This window comes from Odocoileus virginianus, chromosome 24 (genome assembly GCF_023699985.2).
Source record: "Odocoileus virginianus isolate 20LAN1187 ecotype Illinois chromosome 24, Ovbor_1.2, whole genome shotgun sequence".
NCBI lineage: Eukaryota > Metazoa > Chordata > Mammalia > Artiodactyla > Cervidae > Odocoileus > Odocoileus virginianus.
The window spans coordinates 5,180,957-5,193,269 of record NC_069697.1 but is presented as its reverse complement, the minus strand read 5'-3'; the positions used below and the strand labels follow the sequence as shown (position 1 = coordinate 5,193,269).

The window sequence follows — 12,313 nt, the reverse complement described above, 5'->3', positions numbered from 1 at the left end:
AGGGCAGGAGGAGAAGGGGACGACAGAGGATGAGATGGTTGGATGGCATCACCGACTCAATAGACATGGGTTTGGGTAAACTCCAGGAGCTGGTGAAGGACAGGGAGGCCTGGCATGCTGCAGTTCATGGGGTCGCAAAGAGTCGGACACTACTGAGCTACTGAACTGAACTGAATGTTGTTTGCAAGAATAATGATCAGTGTGGCAGATAGAGACCAAACTTATGGAAGTCTTTGAGTGTCAGACCAGGGATTTTGAACTACAGATTTTGATTCTGTAGACAGTGGTATGTCACTGAATAGTTTTATGAAGGTGGACAGGATGAATCTGGAAGCAGGATATGAGATGATTTAGAAGAGTGAGAGATACAGATACTGACTGAGACGACTTGTAGTCTTGGTGGAGGTGGTGAAAGCTGGGACTCAGTTGACTTTAGTGTCCACTTAATTTTCTTCTTCTACATGAGATTATGCTTCCTATTTTTAAAACATTCATTTGCTTATTTATTGTTTATAGTTCTGTTTTTGTGGTAGTGTTGTATGTCTTAAGTAGTAAATACTAAAAAATATGAATTGCATCTTTATACTAAATATACTTCAGAACACATTTACATTTAACATATGTATTAAAATATTTTGTAAAAGTGCAGAATTCATAACACTTTCATAATTAACTACTGAGAAATCCTTTAAGTGCAGGGGTCAAATATTTATAAATAGATTGAGGTAAACCAAATAAGTGAAGTAGATTAAAAAAAATTCCTTACATTAAGAAAAGTCCTGTCTTTTGAATGTCTTGTATACTATGCTATTACCAGAGAAAACTATGTTATAAAGTCTCTTAAAGGTCAAGATCTTTTGTTGTATTAAAAAGTGATTATATAAACGACTTTTTAGAAGAGAATAAAATTTTAAAAACATGTAGAAATCTTTGTAGTAGTATTAGTTAGTTCAGTTGCTCAGTCGTGTCCAACTCTTTGCGACCCCATGAACCACAGCACGCCAGGCCTCCCTGTCCATCATCAACTCCTAGAGTTTACTCAAACTCATGTCCATCGAGTCGGTGATGCCATCCAACCATCTCATCCTCTGTTGTCCCCTTCTCCTCCGGCCCCCAATCCCTCCCAGCATCAGGGTCTTTTCCAGTGAGTCAGCTCTTCGCATGAGATGGCCAAAGTATTGGTGCTTGTAGTGTTACTAGGGACTCTCAATTGAGAAACTTAAGATTCTAATTAAATTGGACACTTTGAATCATATGCTTTCTGAAGTGGAAAGAACTGCAAAGATGATTTAGCTCAGTAATTCTTAGACTGTAGTAAATGAGTAAGTATCTTCTTGAGGGGCCTAGCTTCCTGAAACTTTTGAGTTTTATATTTACTAGATGAATTTTTACCGATGACTGATTTAGTGCTCATAAAGTAAAATTGGTATTTTATTAGCATTTACTGAGTGCTTTAAATCATATTCTAAGAAGTATGGCTACTATATATATGGAACGTTTGATGACAGCATACAGCTTGTGTATGTGGCATGTAAATCAAGGAAACTGCCAATTTTTGGTAACATTAAGTATTATTTTTGAGCAGGTCACATATTTTAAATGTTGTTATTTTTATTCTCTTGTTTAAATATAGTTGACTCTTAAATGCTTGGAGGTGGTTTGGGGTAGAGCTTCCGACACTTGATATGGAACCATGGTCCTTTGGTGTCTGCAATTCAGCAGACCACTCATCTGTAGCACTGTGGTAAAACACTGCTGAAAGAAGTCTGCCTGTAAATGGAGCTGTGTAGTTCACACCCACATGTTCAAGGGTCAACTGTACCATTCATTTAGCTTCTTCATTACCGTTATTGCTTTAGTATATTGTATGTTTTTGTTTGGGGGCTTCCCTGGTATCTCAGATGGTAAAGAATCTGGCTGCAATGAGGGAGACCTGGGTTTGATCCCTGGATTGGAAAGATCTCCTGGATTTATAAGGACAGTATTTTTGGTACACAGTTTCTCAGTAACTGACCTTTAAGACATTTATGCATTCAAGTCTAATGATAGATTATACACATGTAGATTAATAATCCTCATAAAGTATTCTTGTACAATGGCACTTGGTTGTTACTAGATCCCCCTTCTCACCCCAAAGTGGAAATGCAGGGAGATAGGCTATGAAGTTTCTTATCTATAATAAATGGGTCACCAAATTTGGTACATATGCTCATCTAGTATTTGAATACTGTTTGAGACCTGCCTGCTAAGTGTTCGACTAATGCTTATATACTTCATGATTGCCTTATAGAGGCCTTTTCTTTTTTTTTCATTTATTTTTATTAGTTGGAGGCTAATTACTTTACAATATTGTAGTGGTTTTTGTCATACATTGACATGAATTAGCCATGGATTTACATGTATTCCCCATCCCAGTCCCCCCTCCCACCTCCCTCTCCACCCGATCCCTCTGGGTTTTCCCAGTGCACCAGGCCCAAGCACTTGTCTCATGCATCCAACCCGGGCTGGTGAGAGGCCTTTTCTTTTCATCTTTAACAAAGATTATGCTATCAGCAGAGCCTTTTGTAAACCTCTGAGTCCTGTGGCTACTTTTCCGCCTTAGTCTTTGTGGGAACTTTTAGGAATCCGTTAGTCTAATAGTCTGTCTAACGTAAGGACTCTGTCCGCAGCATCCCCTGACAGCAGGTCATCCGGCCTCGGCATGCACTCGTGTAGTTGCAGGAAGCTCCGTTTCTCAAAAGGTAGCTCAGGTCATCGTGCTAGTTTCCTTGTTGCTACAAGTTACCACAGATTTAGTCTTAAAACAGCAGTAACTGATTATCTTAGAGTTCTGGGTATTAGAAGTCTAAAAAGATGTTGTGTTCATTCTGGAGGCTTTAAGGGCACTGTCCGTTTCTTTTTGTTGATATCTGGAGGTAGCAGTCTTCATTGACTCGTGGCTTCTCCCTCCTGTTCAGCCTTTGTTGTCACGTCTCCTGCTACACTCACCTTCTTGTCTTCTTCTTGTCAGGACCCTTGGGGTTACTTTGGGTCCACTCAGGTAATCCAGGATAATTGCTCTATCTCAAGATTTTTAACTTAATCACATCTGCAGAGTCCTTTGCCTCATGTAAAGTAACATTCACAGATCCTAAGGCTTCTGAACATTCACAGATCCTACTATCTTTTTTTGTTGTCTTTTTTTTTTTTGGCAGCTCAGCTTGTGGGATTTTAGTTTCCTGACCAGGGATTGAGCCCTTAGCAGTGCGAGCACGCAGTCCTAACCATTGGATTGCCAGGGAATTCTCGGGATGTGGACCTTTTTGGGAGGCCATTCTGCCTATCACTGTCATAGTACTAACCTCTGGTGCATCCCAGCCTAATGATGTGGGTCCTATTGCCAAATAATCCGAAATCAGGTAGTCTGGTGGGGCATCTCACCTAAGGAATTGCCAGTTAGATTAAGGTGCTGAATTAGGTAAATTCTCAGGTGGCAGAGATCTTCTTATGTAAAATAATAAAATAACTAGAAATTTTAGTCAGCAATTTATTACCTACGTACTCATTGTCTTTTATATTAAAATAGTTTCATCTTCCTAATAACCATTTGCTAACTGTAGCAGTTTAATTACACATACAAGAATGATAATAGAGACCTTCCTTGCGGTCTCTATTAAAATGTCGAGTTTCGAGTGCATGCATGTGCTTGGCTGTGCTGGGTCTCCCTCGCCGCGTGAGGGCTTTCTCTCGTTGTGGCGGTTGGGGCTGCTCTCTGGCTGCGGCGGGAGCTTCTGTCGTTGCAGAGCATGGGCTCTAGGGTGCGTGGGCTTCAGTGACTGTGGTCCATGGGCTTAGCTGCCCCACGGCATGTGGGATCTTCTCAGACCAGGTGCCCTGCACCAGCAGGCGGATTCTTCACCACTGGGCCAGTAGGGAGCGCCCTCAAACATGCTTAAAAAATAAGAGAAACTAGTACAGTGAATCCTAATGTGCCCATCACTAATCCTCAGCATTATTAGTTCAGGTCAGTCTTGTTCATGTATACTCCTGCCTTCCCACCTCTCTTTTTTTTTTTTTTGAGAAAATCCCATATGTATCATTTTATTCATAAGTATTTCAGTATAATCTCTAAAATGTAAAGACTTTTCTTTAAAACTTTAACCATAAATACCGCTTACTCTAAAAAAAGTAATTCTTTAATATCAAATATTTAGTTATTGCTTAAATTTAGTTTTGTTGTCGTTATACTGGGCTTGGTTGATAAGTCACTTTGTCTTTTTTAATCTTTTAAGTTTCTCCTGCATCTGTTTTTGATTCTTCCTTTTCAGTTTTAATTTTTGTTTTCAATTTATTGAAGAAATAAGGTAGTTCGTCCTGTAGGTTTCCCACAATCTGGATTTTCCCCCATGGTCATTGTTTAATGTGTTCTTCAGTTACTTATTTCTTGCAAATTGGTCAGTAGACAGTTTTAACCTGAGGCTTGCACAGATTCAGGTTCAGGGTTTTTTTTGACAATAATTCATTGATGGTGTTGTGTATTACCATCAGGAGGCATATAATTCATTTTCATTTGTCCAGTATGTAAATACATTTAATCTTTTTTGACTATAAAAAATAACACATACCAATGTGGCATATTTAAGCAATAAAGAAAAATATAATAAAATTTATTTTCTAGAGGTAACCACTGTTATTATTTTGGTGGCCTCTTTCCTAAGTGTATTCATGTGTATATCTTACACATGAGGTTTTATAAGTGGGGTCATAGCATACAAATTTATGTATCAGTACCTTAAAATATTTTCATGGCCATTGATTATCATCACTTAGATCTGTTAATTCAATAGGAGCATAAATTAATAGCAGTAGTTAAATATACTTAAATATTTGTAATGTTTGAACTGCCCAAGTGGGAAAATATTACTCAGCATTTTCTGTTTTTGAGTGCTTAGATTCTTAGTATGTCTTCCTCTTTTTTTTTTTTTTTTTTGACTTTTAAAAGTTATCCTTGATTCTCTTATAAGTTGAATAATGTAAACATTTTCCCGGTATATGATGGGACTCTAATACGTTTGGGGAGCAAAATTGAAGACAGGGTTAACTCTGAAAAAGTAGAAGAAATAACCAGTGTTTTATACAGTACTTAAGCAGAAATTCCAAGTCAGAAATCTTTTGTATTTCCATTATGTTTGGAGATTTTTCTCAGTGTGTTCCCAGGACTATGGAACTCAAGATCTTTTCAGAGAGTCTGTGAGGTCTACATTGTTTCCGTAGTAATACCATGGTACTTGATGTTATGTGCTTTGTTTCTCATTCTCGTGAATGTATAGTGCACCTTTTACCCAAGACTGCATGAAGTGTGATGTCATTGCTCATCTGGCTAATGGAGTGTATGCTTGTGTATGCTTGTGTTTCCAGATTTTCTTCGTTTAATTTTTTTCCTAAGCAGTGGTTTTTTAATTTAAACAAACTTCATTTTTTTATGAGAGTTTTCGGCTTACAGAAAAATTGTGAATGTAGTAAAGAATTCCATATAGCTTGTACTCAGTTTCCTTCCTCTATTATTAACATAATAGTCTGGTATATTTGATACAGTTAATGAATCCATACTGATACATTATTACCTGAGGTCCATATTTTGCTCTTTGTTTCAGATTTCCTTAGTTTTTACCTAATATTCTTTTTCTATGTGTGTGAATCCCATCAGGTAGCACTTTACATTTAGTCATCACATCTCCATAAGGTCCTCTTAGAAGTTAAAATTGCTTAGAGTTTACTTGTTTTTGATAATCTTGACATTTTTGAGGTGTTCTAGGCAGATATTTTGAGTGTCACTCAACTAGGAATTGTCTGATACTTTTCTCATGATTAGACTGGGTTTTGGGGAGGAGACTACAGAAGTAAAATGCCATTTCATCACATGATTATGGAAAAGAATGTAAACTATCAGCTTGGCTTATCACTGTGACATTGCCTGTGATCAGCTAGCAAAGATAGTGAATTTCTCACTTTTAATTTCTAATTCAGCAAATATGAATGGGTATAATCCATATAAACAGCAACTCTTTGGAGTCTTTGGCAATTTCTAGTATAGAGGGATCTGGAGATACTAAAGATTGTTAACAGAATTTTAGAACCAGAAGTTAATTTGCAATAATGTTTGAACATACTGGTAGCAATGTTTTAGGATAAAGTTTTGGAAATAGGCTAGGTCTGAAGAAGAAACTTGGAAGTTGTCTGAGATGAGCCTTGAGTGTGAATGGAACCTTCGGTAAGAGAGCAGATAGAAAGAAAACCACAGGTATTGGAGGACTGAGCGTGGTGAAGCTCTCGAGTTTTACTGGGCAGAGGACAGAGTGGAGGTGGGACGTTAGAAAGGAAGCCAGAACGGCGGAGTGTTTTAGAAACTAAAGCAAGAGAGGGCTGGCGTGGTGGGAAGGCTGATATAATTAAACATATGCAAGGAGGCCCCAAAACATGCCAGAGAAGACTTGACAGATTGGTAGACTGACTGTAATTTCCTGAAGTCTCGGAATTTTTTTTAAAGGTTTAGTTTCAGTGTAAACATACTATTGATCTTTTTTTTTCTTTTTTTGCCACTTTTTAAACGATTAATGAAGCACTTAATTCCTTCGATAAACTGTGAGTGCTCTCCAGATTCAGATTATACAAAGTTAAATTACTGCCTGAGAAAATTTGTCTTTTTTTTAGATCTTGCCATATTCAGAAGTTGCTGAAGTTCCAGAGACAGTGAGTAATACATGGTGCCATGTTCAAAATGTTAACATTTTTGAATTTTTTTAGGATTTCAAGTTATATTCTTAAAATGCATTTTCTACTATGTTTAATCTTAGATGATTATGTTATTATAAAAAGTAGCTAATGTAAATTGAAAAGCTTACTTTAAAAATTGCATTTTCATTTGCCCAATATGTAAATACATTTAATCTTTTTTGATTATAAAAATAATACATAACAATGGCATAATTAAACAATAAAGAAAAATATAGTAAATAAAATTTATTTTCTAGAGATAACCACTGTTGTTTTTTGGTGGCCTCTTTCTTAAGTGCTCAGATGTCAGGGCTTCTCTGATAGCTCAGTTGGTAAATAATCCGCCTGCAATGCAGGAGACCATGGTTTGATCCCTGGGTTGGTAAGATCCGCTGGAGAAAGTATAGGCTACACACTCCAGTATTCTTGGGCTTCCCTTGTGACTCAACTGGTAAAGAATCTAGCTGCAATGTGGGAGGCCTAGGTTTGATCCCTGGATTGGGAAGATTCCTTGGAGAAGGGAAAGGATACCCACCCCAGTATCCTGGCCTGGAGAATTACATGGACTGTATAGTCCATGGTGTCTCAGAGTCAGACACAACTGAGTGACTTTCACTTCTTCAGTGTATTCATGTGTATATCTTACACATGAAATTTTATAAAAGTGGGGTCATAGCGTACAAATTTCTGTTTCAGTGCTTTAAGAAAAATTTATTTTACCAAAGTATAGTTGATTTACAGTGTTGTGTTAATTTCTGCCATACAGCAAAGTGATTCAGTATAACCTGCTTTTAAAAGCCAATACGTAATGGATGTTTTCCAGTCCCTGAAAAAATAAAACCAAACTATTATGACTACATAGTATTTTATTATGTGAATATATTATTATTTATTTAATTCCATGTTTTAAGTATATCATTTACCCTAAATGATGGGATAAATATCTTTGAACACATCTTTTTAAACATTTTGAATGATCATCTTAGTATGCATTCCTAGTAGTGGAATTGCTGTATCAAAAATGCAACTGCCTGGCAGAACGGATCATATTCTCTAACAGTGATAAACTCTAGTCCCAGAAAAATATTCCCTTAAAATCTCTCCTGCAAAACTCAGGAGTAAAATGTGGACATGTGTGTTTTGCAGATGATTGTAGGAATATGAAAAAATTCATTTACGTGTAATGAGTCCTGTGTATAGGACAAAAAGATTTCAACTGCATAGTATATTCCCCACTAAAGTTGCTTACTCTAAGAGCCGAAGATAACGCTAAAGAGAGCAGTCTTAAGATGCTTTATATACCCCTTCTTTAGAGTTGTGGCTTCTGAGAGCCCACTGAAGCAGGATCGCTTCTTTAAGTGCAACTTGATCAGCAGTATTGAGGAAAGAGGTGTCATCTGCTTGCAAGTTTATTTTGAACTCTACTTATATCAGTGGTTGATAAGCTATTTGGACTTTCTCTTAAGCTCAACAGATTTTTTGTTGTTTTGTTGTTTAGTCACTAAATCATGTTTGATTCTTTTGCGACCCATGGACTGTTGCCTGCCAGGCTTCTCTGTCCGTGGGATTTTCCAGGCAAACTTAGGTCAAGTTGATAAAAGAGGGAGGTGCTGTGCTAAAGGCAATGGAATCAAGCTATAGATCTCTTGGTATTGTTTCTGTATTATATTTAGAGAGAGTGGCCGTCTGTCCTGGATTGTTTAGGACTGAGTGGTTTCTTAGAATGAAGGGTATGATTATGAATTTCTACTTCTCCCTTTATATTTCTTAAAGATTGCAAGTTTTATGCTAATTATGGATGACATGGCAAATACTTAGAAATATATTAAAATAAAATCACATTTTTTTGCATTGTGCTCTTTTCCTGAAATTTTAAAACTAAAATCAGTAAAGATTTAGATAATGGCTATATTTCATTCTTTAAAGTACTGTTAGTATATACTATGTATACAATATACTAATGAATTCTAAGTTAACAAATTCTAGGCATTTTACTCTTTTATTATTTGTCAGCTAATGCTTTCTGCTGAAGTAGAGAATTTATTTATATGATAAAAAAAATTGAGATGATGACTGTGTGGACATTGTTCAGAGGTTGATGATAAACATGCTGAGTTGCTCAGAGAGAGGACATTGTTCTATCATACCTTAGTGGTCTTTTTCTGAACGAGCTGAGAAGTTCCTAGATTTTTTTTGAAATTTTAGTAGTATTTTGGTTCTCTTAACAAAAGCCAAGAAGAGTGGCTAGTTTTTTATTGTTTGAATTACCTTAAAAGGTACTTGTACAGAGCATTTCAACATCAGTATTTTCATATTGTCTTTGTGTGTTACACAACATGGAACTGCACAAATTAAGCCCAAGTCCTAAAAGCAGTAAGAATAAGAAGTGTAGTGTGTAGGTCAGCAGTGTGTAGAAGTCTTCAGTTATGTCAGTTACTTGGTAAAATTAATATGTAATCTTTAATAATGTCTCATTTCCCAATTAGCGTCACTTGGAAATAATTCTGAGAGATGATTTCACTTGCGTCTCAGTCTAGTGCCTTTTTATCTACATCACATCCTCTGGGAAAGGTTTCTGAAGTGACCCTCAATTTTCCTTGTGTCTTCTGCTTCTGTTTGTAATGTTTCAGAGTGACTCTTGGTTCTGTTGCTGTTCCATTATAATACAAGTTTTCTGGTGCCTGTTTCTGGTGCGTTTTCTAATCTCCTGTGATGAAACCATTCAGATCATATACCCTAACTCTCACACATACATAATTTATACTATTCCTAGACCATTCCCTATACATGTACCTGGACATGCAGGTCTGCATGTCCAACTGCCTACTTGATATTTTGATTCGGATGTCTGACAGACGTTTTAAACTTAACCTGTTCCAAACTGAGAGACAGTTGGCCTTCCATATAAAACTGAGGGTTCTACATCCATGGATCCAGCCATCTGCAGTTGGAAAATATTTGGGGGGAAAAATTCCAGAAAGTCCCCAAAAGTAAAACTTGAACTTGCCACATGCTAGCAGCTATTTATATAGCATTTTCATTGTATTTACAACTACTGACTTAGTATTAACTTTGTATTGGATATTATAAGTAATCTAGAGGTGATATAAAGTATATAGGAGGATGTACATGGGTTATATGCAAATATTGCGCCATTTTAAAAAAGGGACTTGAGCATCCACAGATTTTGGTATTGCTCTGGGATGGGGGTGGGGGGTGTTTTGGAACCAGTAACCTCTGGATACCAAGGGATGATTGTAGTTACATTTCTCCCTGTAAATGAGCTTGTCCTACCATCTTTTCCATCTCAGATGATGGCAGTTCCATCCTTCCAGGTGCTCAAAGTCCAACACTTGACTTGATTTTGATTCCTTTTTTCTTTTACCTCATACTTGGCCTATTTGGAAATTCTGTTGACCTCACTTTCAAAATATATTTAGAATTTAACTACTTCTCATCCCTCTCACTGCTCCCATCGTGGTCCAAGTTTCCATCATCTCTCCCCTGTAATACTGCTGTAACTTCTGAACTGATAGTACCCTTATTCCTCTGACCTGTTCTCAGCACAGCAGCTGGAGCAGTCCTGTTATAACATTCTCATATATGGTACTCCCTTTCTCAGAACCATCCAGTGGCTTCCTAACTCACCCAGAATAAAACAGAAAGTCTTGACTAGGTCCCATGAAGTCCTGAAGCCGTTTACTTCTTTGACCTCATCCTCCACTCTCCTACTTGCATGTGTTCCAGTCCTCTGACCTTTTCACTGTTCTCCAGACGCTCCAGGCTTGCTCCCATCCGAGTCCTCTGCTCGCGCCTTGATCTTCCTGCTCCCTGCAGTACTCTTCCCCTCATGTCCTTATGGGAAGTGTCCTCATTTTATTCAGTCAGCTTTGTGGTGAAGCCTCCCTAAGGCCACCCTGTATAAAACTTTCTCCATCTTCCCTAACATTTTATATGTCTTCATTTCCTGCTTATTTTTCCTTAGTGTTTATACTATATGATATACAACAAAACTCTACTTGTTTATCATGTTGTTGTTTATCTTTCCCACTAGACGTAACTCCCACAAGGGCAGAATTTTTGTTATTCACTGCTCTGTTCCTCTAAAGTGATAGCTGTCTATACAGTAGCTACTGAGTGAATATTTGGGTGGGTGGATCCATGGATAGATGATAGATCAATGGTAAGAGTAGATAGTGCTTCCTTCGATTATTTTCCAGTGCCTTAGTCTGAAAAAAATACTGGGTTAATCCAATAGAATCAGGTTTATATGACACAGATATGCCTGAGCAAATACTTTAGAAAACATAGTTTGAAGTAAGTTGTTCAGAAGTTGCTTATATGCTAAGGGTTTTTTTCTGAGAGTAAAAATGAAAGGCGTACAGCTGTGCAGATGACATAGTGCTTTTAATCAACATAATTTAAGAATTATATACAGCTCTACAGTGAAATTGAGCTTAATCTTTTATTCTAGGTAGAACACCAGCTTGAGAACTTCAAATGTGACTGGCCCTGTGAAAGTACATACTCTTGGCTATGTATATATGGTTAGAACCATTGCTTTCCTTTAGGAAGTTACTGGACAAATCTAGGGAAGCGGATAATTATTTGTATCAATACAGGAAGATTTTTCCAAAGATGTCTATGAAGCATTTGTAAAGTATGCCATAGTTGTCTCTGTCAGTTTCCTAACCTCCTTCAGTTTTCCAGTATTGTCTTAGTTATTTATTGATATGTAACAAATCATCCCCAAATTAAGTGGTAGAAAACAAGCGTTTAATACCATACAGTTTCTGTGAGTAAGGAATCTGAGAACATCTAGCTGTTTCTAGTTCAAAACCTTTCCTGTGGTCAAGAGCTGGGGAAGGAGCTGCTGCTGAAGGGTGTCAGGGGAGATGGAAGAGCCCCTTCCCAGCTTACGTAAGGCTTGTCAGACTGCAGTTCCTTTCCTTTTTGGGCCTTTCTACAGGATCGCCTCATGACTCAGTGGCTGGTTTTCCCCGAGGTGATCTGTCTGGGGGAGAGAGCGAGAGGAGAGAAAGAGACCTCAAACAAAATGGAAGTCATAGTCTTGTTACAGTCGGATTTTGGAAATGACATTTTCACTTCTGCCAAATTCTCTTTATTAGAAGCAATTCAGCACATCCAGTATATGCTCAAAGAGAAGGAATTATACACCAAAAAGTGGGGATCACTGGGGTCATTTTAGAAGTTGCCTGCCACAAATGTTTTAATCTCTTTCCACATGCTTGCTAGCTATAATAACACGGCCATTTCAGTAATAAGAATTTGAGCACAATTACTTAATTGTCCCTAAAGCTGTATTTTTTTTTTTAGTTTTATCAGTGAAACTGAAATGCGTGAATGAGCTTAAATGGGCAGCTATCGAAAAATAAATAAAGCAAATGTCTTTAGAGGCATTAGAACATAATTTAAGGCATTGTGAAATAACTTTCATTTAGGAAAGTAGCAGGGCCAAGCTTATTTTCCCTCTGGGAGTCAACAGAAACCCAAAGCAAACTACTGCAAGTTTTTTGGAGGGTGAATGCAAAACCAGTTA

The 12,313-nt window shown here is 37.4% G+C and overlaps 1 protein-coding gene across 6 annotated transcripts in view; it reads left to right on the top strand.

The window, feature by feature from the left end:
• Positions 1-12,313, top strand: part of OSBPL8 (oxysterol binding protein like 8) — a 162,423-nt gene that overhangs the window by 66,249 nt on the left and 83,861 nt on the right. For 2 of the 6 annotated variants that reach the window (XM_020886126.2, XM_020886127.2), the window contains exon 3: positions 6,691-6,729. The exons of the other annotated variants lie outside the window; for them this stretch is intronic. In XM_020886126.2, coding sequence (XP_020741785.1) covers positions 6,691-6,729 — 39 coding nt within the window. The remainder of the gene's footprint in view (positions 1-6,690; positions 6,730-12,313) is intronic. 6 annotated transcript variants of the gene reach the window in all.